Source organism: Pseudoliparis swirei, chromosome 17, assembly GCF_029220125.1.
Source record: "Pseudoliparis swirei isolate HS2019 ecotype Mariana Trench chromosome 17, NWPU_hadal_v1, whole genome shotgun sequence".
Lineage (NCBI taxonomy): Eukaryota > Metazoa > Chordata > Actinopteri > Perciformes > Liparidae > Pseudoliparis > Pseudoliparis swirei.
The window spans coordinates 9,770,343-9,782,991 of NC_079404.1; the positions used below are offsets into that span (position 1 = coordinate 9,770,343).

The 12,649-nt window shown below is 42.6% G+C and overlaps 1 protein-coding gene across 1 annotated transcript; it reads right to left on the bottom strand.

Moving 5' to 3' along the window:
* Positions 1-621: 621 nt before the first annotated feature.
* Positions 622-12,121, bottom strand: lhcgr (luteinizing hormone/choriogonadotropin receptor). Its single transcript, XM_056435314.1, has 11 exons — positions 11,955-12,121; positions 11,692-11,763; positions 9,453-9,527; positions 8,994-9,068; positions 7,759-7,833; positions 7,389-7,466; positions 7,182-7,250; positions 6,783-6,857; positions 2,668-2,856; positions 2,526-2,579; positions 622-1,805 (listed from the first exon to the last, which is right to left on the bottom strand). Exons 1-11 carry the CDS (start codon positions 12,119-12,121, stop codon positions 707-709), a joined length of 2,028 nt encoding a protein of 675 aa, XP_056291289.1. The 3' UTR covers positions 622-706.
* Between the last annotated feature and the right edge of the window lie 528 nt (positions 12,122-12,649).

The window sequence follows — 12,649 nt, forward strand, 5'->3', positions numbered from 1 at the left end:
AGGAAATGCTAAAAGGGCAAGGAAATTGAAAAAGATGGTTAGCAGCAGTAAAACACAAATAAACCTTTTCATACAATGTCTTGTGAACATCCCATTTTGAACCGCAGTGCTATTAAACTTGAACTAAGATTGAATTTCCTTTGAAATGTAACTTTCTGTGGCTGCTCTGGCATGTCTTTAGTCTTTAAGTCTCCCGAGGACAACGACCACTTACATGGCACTTGAACTCGCCTCTGAGCGGAAACAAAGACTTCTGTTTGATCACATTTAACTCATTGTATTCTACTGATTGATCCTTAATACAACTAAATGTCTCTTCCTGTAACGTCTTACGAGTACATATTTCTAAACTTGATAACATAAGTGACCATCAGTACTTCGAGGTGGATTTTCAAATAAACTAGCCTGTTTTTAATGTCTTCCTGCTCCATCATTCTGCTTCTTTGTGCCATATTATTGTGCAGAAATGCAGGCTGCAGCACCCCATGTCTTCAATTTGAGGCGTCTTGGTCCGAACTGATGAATTTCTCACTTTGTAAACCAATCTAGATAAAATCTGATCTGACACCTGCCATGTACAAGACTGAGGATGTAGGCCTACCTACGTTCTAAAGAAATGCTACATCTTCAGCAGCAGATGCTTCCTTTAAGTTCCTGATAATTATTCAGAAAGAAATCCTTCCTCTTAACGTGATCCGCAGAGATGCTAAGAGACTGATGTTTTCTGTCGGGAGTCGTTTGTGTCGAGTTGAGGTGTGAATCCAGCCAGAGTCTGTGACCGGTAGAAGTCTGTGTTGGCATGGCAGCAGCCGCAGCGACTCAGCAGCTGGCACACGTCCTTCCTGAAAGCCCGCGTGAAGAGGGTGTACAAGAAAGGGTTGCAGAGGGAGTTGATGGGATAAAACACGATGAGCAGGATCTTCGAGTGAGACACAGTGATGAGGGGCACACAGAGGGCTGCGGAGATGGCGAAGAAGGAGATCGGGGCCATGCACACAAAGTCCGTGAAAATGAGCACGGCCATGCGCTTGGCAATCTTGGTGTCGCCATGACGGGTGGAGTGATCTGGGTTGTGAACAATCAGATATATGCCGATGTAACAGGAGCAGACCACCAGGAAAGCGACGACGTTGAGGATGAGCACAGCCACCACGTACACCTGAGAGCGCAGCGCGTCGATGTCCATGGGCAGACAGATGCTCACTTTGCTGTAGCTGCTGACCCCCACCAGAGGGAGCAGGGCGACCAGCAGAGAGAAGGCCCAGCCTGCCCCCATGATGACCGCCATGTGGTGCATCTGCAGCCTCTTGTTGACATGCATGGCGTTGGTGATGGTGTGCCAGCGCTCGAGGCTGATTACAGTCAGCGTGTACAACGACAGCTCGCTGGCGAACACTGTCAAGAACCCCGCGATGCCACACCCGGGCCCCGTCTGCCAATCCGTGGCGTGGTTGTAGTACTCGTCACCGGCGAGGTAGTCCATGAAGGCAATGAGCATCAGGTAGAGACCCATGCACAGGTCAGCGAAGGCCAGGTTACACATGAGGAACCTGGAAATGGTTAGTTTGTGGTGGCTCATTAGCAGCATCGCCAGAACAGCCAGGTTACCGATCACAGCGAACACGGTGATTATCCAGGTGAGCCAGCGCAGGAAGGGAAAGCCCAGCAGGTCCTCACAGGGGTTGAATTCATCTGGCGTTGGCGTGCACTTCACCAAGGGGATTTGAGGACAATCCGATTTCAGGTCAGAGTACTCTATGTTGTTGTAATCGGTAAGGTCCTCCTCGCCATCTGCAGTGAGCTCTCTGAAGAATACACAGACATTAATATTACTATTAAATAACGCAAAGCGATTGCAATTGATCAAGGGAAATGATCTGCATAAGGAACAGTAGGAAGGAGAGGAGTCAGAATAAGGGATTTTGCATTTTATAAGTTTTTTGGAGTGTGATTGGACCAATCCCAGAGTTTGATTGTATTAAAAAAGATGAATTATTGACATAAAAAATATTGATTTTGTCTGTCTGTGTTAGAGCTTTACTTTAGAAGTGTTCAGAGCCTTTATTTCTTTGTCTGTGGTCCCTAGGCTACTATGAATCCACTTTGCTCGTCCCCTCTCCCCTTTTGTACAACTTTCATGTGGGTGTCATTTCTTTTGACACATTATTATCTCAATTCATCCCATTATTTCTCTTACTTTTTAAAAACATTTTTGTTTCCTAGAATTGTATACTGTCTCCCTCAACCTGTCGATATCGGATTTCACTAAAATGGCAAATAAAGAACAGCAGTTTCCAGAGTGTGTGCAGCTTGCTTAAAGTCACAGTAAACTAACCTAACTTGTATATTTCATTCATTTTATTTGTGCCGGAGCGGACTATAGATATGGAGGTTGTGTTTTCTATGTGTTTATCAGGATGAACAGAACAACCCATGAAGAGATCTCGGTGTTAAAGTGTATTCCATATCTACAACACAATGCCCGACATTTTGTTTTTTTTAAAGTGGACTGTAAAGTGACTTACAATTCAGTCTTGCTGAGATTACACAACTCGGTGATGTTCTTTAAGGCACTTTCCCTTTAAATAAAAAAAAGGGAAACATTTAGAGCTCACACATCTTTATGCAGGTATGAATGGTTGTGTTACATCTCAGGCTATACGTTACATTTGTTTCTGGCCCCATGTCTTGAAAGCACAGCAGTGGCTGGGGTACTCAAGTTTGGCCTCCTGCAGCTCAGCTAGGCTCTCCAGTGGAGGGAGGGTCTTCAGAGCAAAGGCAAACCTGGCTTTCAGAAACTTCACCCCCCTCAATCCGGTAGTGGGGAGCGAGCTCAGAGCAGTGGAGGAAACATCCCTGATTCACACACACAGAGAACACAGGCATATATTTCAGTGAAGAGAGTGAAAAACCTATCAATAAAATACAGCGTTTCAATAAGGCATTGGGTAGTCCAATGCCTTATTGAAACGCTAGCCACCAGAGCAGCTTTGGTCCAGCTTGTCTGGGACTTCACATGTAAATCAATCCGTTGGAGGGATACAAAGTCAGTCTTTTCCTCGCATCAGGTGTTTTGTTGATGGCGATACGAAATGCTGTTTCTGGCCAATCTGTTGAATCTCTCAGAGGAGCTCATTAAGTTATCGTGACTGTGGCAGCCAAGCGCACATTATACATTTTCTTATTCTTCAAGGTGTGTCGAAAGAGACGCTCATTCACAACCAAAATACTTCATCACAGCATGGAGGTTATAAATACTGACTGAAGGACTGAATAAACAACATTCAGGATCCCCTTCGCCCGCTCATTTCATTGCATTACATGTAACCCAGAAGTACCACTCTGGACCACGCTCATGCTAAAGGAAGAGCGTTCCTTCCTGCGGTCAGTGAATAACACCACAAATACTTCTGTAGTTCAGAAGAGAAGATTTCACAAAGAGCTTTCTGCAATCACAGACCTCGTGAGCTGCAGCTCCATTGGCTCACTCATCAGTATTCAGACTTCCTTGTTGGTTGTTTACACAGACAGGTTGTCACTGCCTAATGTGTACACTATAAAATGATAAACATTGTTATGAATATTTATCACACTTCTCTTGCCCAGTTCAAATATGGACGCCTTCATACTGTTGATTTTAACAACAAAAGATAGCAAATGTATGTTTGTCCTCTCTCATATTTAAACTTTGCCACACTCAGAAATGACCTGCTCTTTTTTTATTTCAACCCCTTATCTTTAACTTTGGGACTGCTTCATTTTCAAGAGTGGTGTAGTCTACACAAGTGCAATTCTCAGGGACGACGAGTACTTTACACAAGCGTTTCGTTTTTAAACTTCTCTACGTTGTAACGGAGAAGGAATGTCTAGCCATCATATGGGCTCTAGAAAAATGGCAACATTATCTCAAAACCAAGCTCTTTACTGTCATCACAGATCGCTCTGCCTTGAAATGGGTTCTTTCTTCAACAAAGACTACAAGTCGGCTGATCAGATGGCCACTATGGTTGCAAAGGTTTGATTTTATTGTGGAATACAGGAAAGGAAGACTAAATTGTGCTCCAGATGCTCTTTCCAGGATTTCCACTCCTCACAGCTGCTGTCTCTACTCAAATAAAGCCGAGACAACTATCCCTATATCGCTGGAGAGAATTTGTGAAGAACAGCACAAAGATCCTAAAGTGGAGAAAATCCTGATTCAGCTAGCTGAAGGAGACAAAAAGATTGAACAGGATTTTATTACCTTCGAAGATAAAGTCTATCGGAAAAAACAAATGTCGGAAAACCAATTCCACTATCGCCTTTACATTCCTCCTAGTGTTGTTCCAGAGATACTTCAAGTTTATCATGACAACCCTCTAAGTGGACATCCTGGCATTTTCAAAACGTACAAACGGCTCTATGAAGTAGCCTATTGGCCTGGAATGTGGACAGATGTGAAAAACTTCCTCAAGCGCTGTATTGTTTGTCAGAGTCTGAAAGCAGATAACCAGAAACCGGCTGGGATGATTCAACAAACCACGGTCAAAGGTCCGAACAAGATGTTAGGGATTGACATTATGGGTCCCCTACCTAGAAGTCCCGAAAGAAATGAGTACCTGTTGGTTGTGGTGGACTACTATACCCGCTGGGTAGAGTTTTCCCCCTTGCGCGCTGCCACAGCACCCGCCATAGCCCGATTTCTGAAGAAAGACATCTTCACAAGATGGGGTGTACCGGATTACATCTTGTCGGATAGAGGCTCACAGATTGTGTCTTCACTGTTCCGCGAACTCTGTGAAAAATGGACTGTGACTCCCAAGCTCACGACTGCTTATCATCTACAAACCAACATGACGGAAAGAGTAAATCGTACTTTAAAACGTATGATAGCCTCATATGTGGATACAAATCATGGAAAATGGGATCAATACCTTCCTGAGTTCAGGTTTGCCATAAACTCCGCAGTGCAAGAGACTACAGGGGTAACCCCAGCAGAGTTGCAGATTGGTAGAAAGCTGACGAGTCCGATGTTCAAGATTCTGAAAGGGAAGATTTTTTTCCCCCGATTCCCCTACATATGATGTGTTCAACACTTGAAACAACTCAAAGCAGATGTTGATGAAAACATAAGGAAAGCCAAACTACGACAACAGAGGAATTACAACAAAAACCGACGTATCCTTGCCTTCAAACCCAAACAAAGGGTGTGGGTTAGAAATGCCCCTCAGTCAAGTGCAAAGGTCAAATTCACAGCCAAGCTGGCCAAAAAGTGCAAAAGTCCCTACCGTGTAGTTCGACAACTTGGACCCCTCAACTACCAGGTAGTTTTGGAAGACACAGGTCAGGATATACGAACTGTGCATGTGTGTAACCTTAAAGCCTTCTACCCTAGTGCAGAAGACTTAGAACAAATGGAACGGAAAAAAATACTCGACATCCTACAGGAAAGCTCAGACGAAGAGGATTTCCTTGGATTCTAAGACTGATAGTCTTCTGATATGAATTTAATCAATCTTAAAGTGACCCTTGTCAAGGGGGGAAGAGTGAAGCGAAGGACAGCCTTATCCCTCCCCCCACAGGAAAAGTGGGTGGAACCTAAAAGTTGATAAATTAGAGCACCTGTGAGCAGGAAAAGAAGGGAGAACCAACAAACATTTGGAGGAAAAACCAACATGGTGACCAGAGCGAGGAGCGAGAGTGGGTGAAACCGGAAAAGCAAGACTTGAGAAGCAGATGATCCAGGTAGCAGGCTGTCAGGAGCCCCTCCAGACCAGATCCTGATCGGATGCCCGAGAATCTCCTTCCCTACAGAAATGCCCTACAGATAAGTCCTGAACACCCTCCTCTCCTGGCCCGACCTCTCGGTTTCTACCAACAATCCCACACACACACAAACACTCTCTCACGCACACACACACACACCTTCCCCATCTTCTGAACTGGACTCTACAGGACATTTCCACCCTCCTGCCATTGCACACATCCCACTGCCCCACACACTTATTTCATTGTGGTTTTGGAAATGATATGTTATTTAATTAACGTGATAAGAGAAATATTTCAGTTATCTGCAGACTCCTTTTGAGTCGGGTTTTCCGTTAAAGGACAGTGTTCGTTTCTTTTGACCCGAAGAACTATATAAAACTTGAAAGACACTGAATGAACTGTATTCCGGGTTGTGTTTGTTGTGTTCTGCTTTGTGTTCTGTGTGTTTTTTGTAATGAAGGAAGGAACGGGCTAGCCAGCTGGGCCCTTATTGTTGAGTTAGTAAACTTAAAATACTGGGTAAATGAGATCCTACGCTACAACGTGTCACGGAACATCTTAACCTTCTACTCCACTACATTTATTTGAGAGATGTTTTATATTCAATCATATTTTCAGTTTCTAAAATATGATGTATATTTTACATATTCCTGCCCAACAGTATACAATATATTGTACTTCAAATTTGCTCTGAGCTGATAAACTACAATATAAAAATTACAAAATTACACATTTCTTGTCATTCCATTATCCAGAGGGTCGCAGGGGCGCTGCAGCTGACCCCAGCTGACATTGGTCCCTTGGGCTACTAAATGCTCCACCATGTTGATTGTTGTCGGTTCAAACAGCATCTGCTCTGGCCGATATCGACACAGAGTGAACCCAAACAGCAAAGTCGTGGGTCATAACAAACAAAACAATGAGCCGAATGTTGCAGTTTTAAATACAAATATCTGAATACTTCTCCCACCAAGTTGTTGGGACATTTTCTTTCGATTTGTTGGTTTTTATCAACTTGCGTTATTGCCACTCACAGAGAACTCGGACCTGTGGCTCCTTCAAAAGCGTCTTCTTCGATCTCACTGAGATACAAGTTGTCGCTCAAAATCCTACAAGACGCACAAGACAAAACCTCTGTGAAACGAGTGACCTCCAGTTCAAACAGCAGTCTGGCAGTGAACGTGCAATATGAAGGAACATGTAAGATGGCACATTAATGGGAAACAATGCCCCTAAAAGCATTGTTCTTGTTTTCTCAGCGTGACACTGAGGAAGATGAGCATTATTTTTAGACTGCAGGGTGTCTGCACATATCTTGTCCCCATCCCACATTGAGCAGTACGGGGCAGAGCGAGAACACAATCTTTGTTTGGTCTTACGTAACGTTTGTTTACCGGTACACTCTTTTATGATTAGGCAAAGAAAATGCTTACAGTGTGTCGAGCTTGGTTCCATTGAATGCGTGAGATTTGATTGTCTTGAAGCTGTTTCTGAACAGTTTCCTGTGAAGGACACAATGTTATCCATTTGCTGTCACCAAGGTCAGAGAACATACAATTACATAACCATATCTAAACGCATCAACACATTTTCATAATTGTTTATAATGTGGCAAAAAATAATTTGTCTCTTGTCCTCACATGACAACGTACTCCTCCGTGATACCTTGGAAAGAATTGGCAGGAATGATGTCGATGCTCATGTTGTCGGACATTTCTCTGTACACAGAGGAGATAACATTCACCCGGGCTGCTCGGCTTGATTATCAGTTAGACAAAATGATGCATGTTCACACAAAAAGTCGCACTTTGTGAACTGTGACCCAGTCGCAGAGTTTGCGGCGGAGTCGGCGGCACCGTGACACTGACAGATAAAAGTATAACCGGCTCAGTGTAAACAACTTGGGCTCCACTTGCCTCATTAGGACATAAAGAAAATGCAGTTTGGCGACATGCAGGGAGACACTAATCCAATTTAGAAACACGCTATTTCCTAAATATGATTACTTACAGGATAAGATATGGCACCAGGGAAGAGATTGTAGTGAAGTCTGGGAAGTGTATTAGCCCCGTGTTGGAGATGCTCCTGTGAAGACGAGCAGCAGAGACAGATGATCGGGAGCAGATAAGAACACATCTTTAAAGAGCCCACACAATGTCACAGGGTTGCAGGTTGTCAGAGTTGGTAAGAGATGTTTCCAGTTCAGGTTAAATCTTATTTATCACGTCATTTCACAGTCTGCTCTTGACCTTTAACTCGATTCTTCTCATTTAATTTGCAGCGATGAATGCTTCACGAATCCACACATATCTCCAGGTTGAAAAATTCAAAATGCTGGAGTCTACATATCCCAGAATGCATTTTTCTCTGCCTGTCATGTTTCAAACTCCATAACCCCGGTTTTTATCAGATATTTGAAGTCAGATAACCCTGATGACATTATCATTGGCGTGGGTGCCGATTTAAGCCCTGAACATCCACTTTTCCACATTTAATTTCCCCATTTGTGCAATATCTCATTCATCTGTCATTATTTATTCTGTATTGCTTTTTTTTCATTACTACTTTTTGATGCTTAAGTACATAGCAGAGCATGTTTAGCCTATATAAGATAGTTTAACTTTCATCCTACCAATATATATTTAACATAACAGGACAACAAACTACTTTAAGAAATGATTTCTTCTCAAAACAGTTCTAGTAAAGCAAATAATGGCATCTGCAAAGAAAACGGATGAGTATTATTTGAGGAAAGTTAGTTCATTTGCATATTGTGTGAAATGAAAATAGACAGAGCACATGGTTAAATGTGTGCTACATCTAAGTGCCCCTAATACTGACAGTGATTGATACTTTGAATTAGCATACATGGCAAACATGAACTCAATACGTTGTTCATCTATTAAAACGGTCTCCCAGGACTCCAACACATTGGTATCATTAAAAGTCTTGAACTAAAACAGCAAGCAATGCTGTGAGGTCATTATCATCAAGCTGATTGACAAAGTTGTGTTCAAAATAAAGCACATGTGAGATATGACAAAAAACAACCCCCTGGGGACCAGTTGGTCGGATTAAGGTTAAACGGTCCACTACATTTAAAGTCAAGCTGTGTGAGTTGTTTGAACAACGCATGGCTGCAGATATAATCTAATATCATCACTGACCCACCCGCAGGTCAGTGGGGTTTAGATAGATTGGATAGAGTAAAGATGTAAAGATGAATGTAAAACAGAATTACTTACAAATATTTCAGCTTGGGGAGGTCAGTGAAGGCACCTTTTTCAATAACCCTCAGACTGTTGATGTTCTGCAAACAACTGCGGTGATCAAAATGAGAGAACGGCATCAGTAATTACAATATTGCCAACAAATCAACACGGAAAAGCCTATTTGTACGTCAGTCGCTCTGGAAGTGAAGGATTAAACGCTCCGCTTTGTGATTGAGGGACTTTAGCTCAGTGGGGTAAGAGGGCCGTCCTGCAACCGCAGGGTTGTGGGTTCGATCCCATTAGTTGCAGCAGCCCACTGCTCCTTAATAACTAAGGATGGGTTAAATGCAGAGAACTAATTATATTCTAAAAATATTCTATTCTAAACCCTGTGAAATTGTAATGCGACCGCAAAACACCAACCGACTGTTCAAATGACATTGTTTTCGTCGTGCGGCTCGAATTTGATGTGGAAGGTAAAGTGTCACTTACATTTGGGCCAGGCTGTGGAGGGAGAGGAAGGCGTGTCTATTTATCCGTGTGATGTGGTTGCTCTGGGAGATCTCTCTGTGGCACAAAGACGTGGCTCCGCATCAGTCAACAGATTATTAAGAGCCTGCAAACAAATGACCCCTGAAATGTCTCAGCTCAAGCTAACAAACATGGAGCTTTAGCGACACACGTTATGGATTGTGTTCCATACCTACTTTTAATGCGCTTGGGAAATGAGAATATTGATATTGGGATACAAACCTTGAGGGGAATATTAAAAAACTTCTAGGCCACGACACGCACATGGCCCACCTCATGATGGAGAAGCTCCAAACATACATCAGGGATGCATCTGGGCCAGGGAAACGAAGTGGAGATGTTTAAAAAGGAGGACTAAACAAAGACGTTCAGAGATAAACAAAGTCAACAAGACTCCTCCATTCGACCTTGAACACTTTGTTTTCTGATGTGAGGCTCGGCGGACTGTCCCTCACCGAGCCGCGTTCTCCCACTCTACTGTAATCAGCACACACTTTTCATAGGTTGACGTCCCCCAGCTTCCATCGCAAACAACGACCTGAAACAATTAGATGGCTCCATCTGATCTGCTTGAATGGTGTTTCCTTCTTGCCTTCTTTTGATTGCATTATGTCTCGTATAATAATTACCACTTACAGCTCATTAAAAGCTTCATCTTTTTTTACATCGAGATGAAGCTGTGCAGTGATTTCTTTTGCGTCACCATGGACCGACCTCACACACCTCGTGTCATCCCACCTCGACACAGGAGTTATGGCTGATTTTAGGACCGTCGGCTCATTTAAACCTGAATGTCTTGTATCGCTATAAAGCTATTTTGCGAGTAGAGGCGAGATTCGGACGTAATGAACACACTATGTCAGTGCTGTAAGTATCCGAGACTGATAAGACGGGTTTGTCCCTGAGGAGCGGAGCAAAGTCAAACACACTCGACACAAACCTCCCTCAAAAAGATTTCACCACGGGCGAGCACACGCTATCTGCTCATCGAACTGGAAGTGATATGTTAATTAAATGTTGAAACCCATTCAAGATAAGGTGCGGGCTTTAGGACTCGGTATTTAGTATAGCTCTAAACATGATAAAGATGAGATCAGCTATAAAGATGAAAAGACGTAATGTTTTCACTTAACTGTCATTTTTTAGGGTAAGATTTATCTTCCTGCTGTGGGATATGTTTTACAGCTTCCTTCTTTAAAAAAAATCATGTTTATAAATAATTTCCATCTGATTCCTGGATACGGGTCTTTCACTTTCACCATCTGTCTCTCATTATTGAATTACTGAGGGAAGAAAACCCCAGAGCAGTGAAATGCAATTATGTTCGGGAATAATAAATAGTCGTAAACAAATGTTCACCTCTTCCACTGTTGTTAATCCTGCACAGGCATCCAGCAAATATCTGATGTGATAGTATATTATTTATAAGTCAGAGTTCATTGGGTCGTAACGGAAAAATATACGTGAAATATACGTATTTAGTAAAAACCAACTCAATAATATTTAAAAAAATGTAACATAGCATACTACAATATTTAAGTTGTTTTAAAGAACATAAAATCACAAAAAATAAAATCGAGCCGTGGAACAAAACTCACTGCCATGGATTTTGAAGAGCACTCTCAGTGCAAAAATATATACACACATCATACGCATGTAATACATGTATAGTACCACAATGTTTTATGAAACTTCAGTTTTGAATTCAGAGGCAGGCGGCTGTGTGATGGTCATACTCCTTCTCTGTGTCTAAATGGTGCTACTATATGCTCCTGCACAGTTGGATAACATATCAGATGAAACGCTTTAGTAGTTTGGGTTTGCTCTCTAATCCAAAGTGAACAGATCGTGAATGCTCTGAACACAGACCAGTAGGCGACGCTCCAGTACATTTGAACTGTATTTGATATAGTTAATTTGCCAAGGTCTCGCGAAAGGCCTATTTATTTTTGTTCTTTTCTCCAGTTCATTACATTTCCTCAGTGGAAAGCGCGTGATATTAACAATATTATTATATATTGTTTATCGAAGGGCAGTCAAATGTTTCGTAGGTTTAATTTAATGTCATACTTCAACTCTGGCAACTTTTACTGTAAAATGCATAATTTATCTCATTTGAAGAGTAAAATCCAACTTTAATTTACTTAGCATTTTTCTTCATCCAACAAAAGCATATAAAAAAAGAAATAAAGTGACTTACATTACTCTAATGTCGATGAGCTCCTTGAAGGCATGAGTGGGGACTTCTTTCAAGGGCAGATGCATGAGCCATCTGTGAGATTCACAAGTCAAGTTAACTATTCATGCTGTCCTTAAAAAACATTACATTAATCCCAAAATAAGTAGAATAAAAAATCATTGCCAGTAAGTGAAATAGAACATATGACAAAGTGAGCACATCTGAGGACAGAGGTGTTACCCCCGACCGTCAACACTGGCTCTCGGGTGAGTTGGGTTACTCACAGTCGGTCACTTGTTGCTCGTGCCCGAGAGGCCAGCTGGGTGTCTCCGCTGCACTGAAACGTGTCGGCGCGGCAGCGACAGATGGCCGGACAGGTGTACGCGCGGCACGAGCGCGCATTCAGGACACCGCACAGAGCGACCAGGAGCCAGACCGCCTGGGGAGCCATGCGTGACACCGGGCTACTCACGACGGGCTCTCAAAAAGAAAAGAAAGAAAAGAAGAAAAAAAAACTCTGCCGAATCTGCTCTAAGTTGAAGATAAAAATAAATAAAAAGTCCTACATGCCAGACCAAAGGCAAAGGGCTAAATCGTGTTACGTGCGCTAAACGGGGTCCACTGCTGCCTTCAGGTGCTGTCGTAATTTTGACGATGCTTCCAAGTCTAGGAGATCTAACAAAGTGAAACTCAAATTCGGAATTCTCTGACAGCTGAGCTGCAGCGAATTGACGTTTAGTGGGCAGAGACCAGACAAGCTCAGTCACACACCGGTGTCAACGTCATGAAGTCAAGCCGTCACTCGGTTTGTTTGTTAAAAAGCCACTTTCAAGGAGGACAAGTTGCATTTACAGTTGAGTTAATAGGCCATTTGTTATTAATAACACTCTTTTATCTATTTCATCCTATCTTAATAGTTTTGAGGGGAACGTATGCTGTTCTCCAAACGTATTTCATAGCTGACTTTGCATCTTCAATG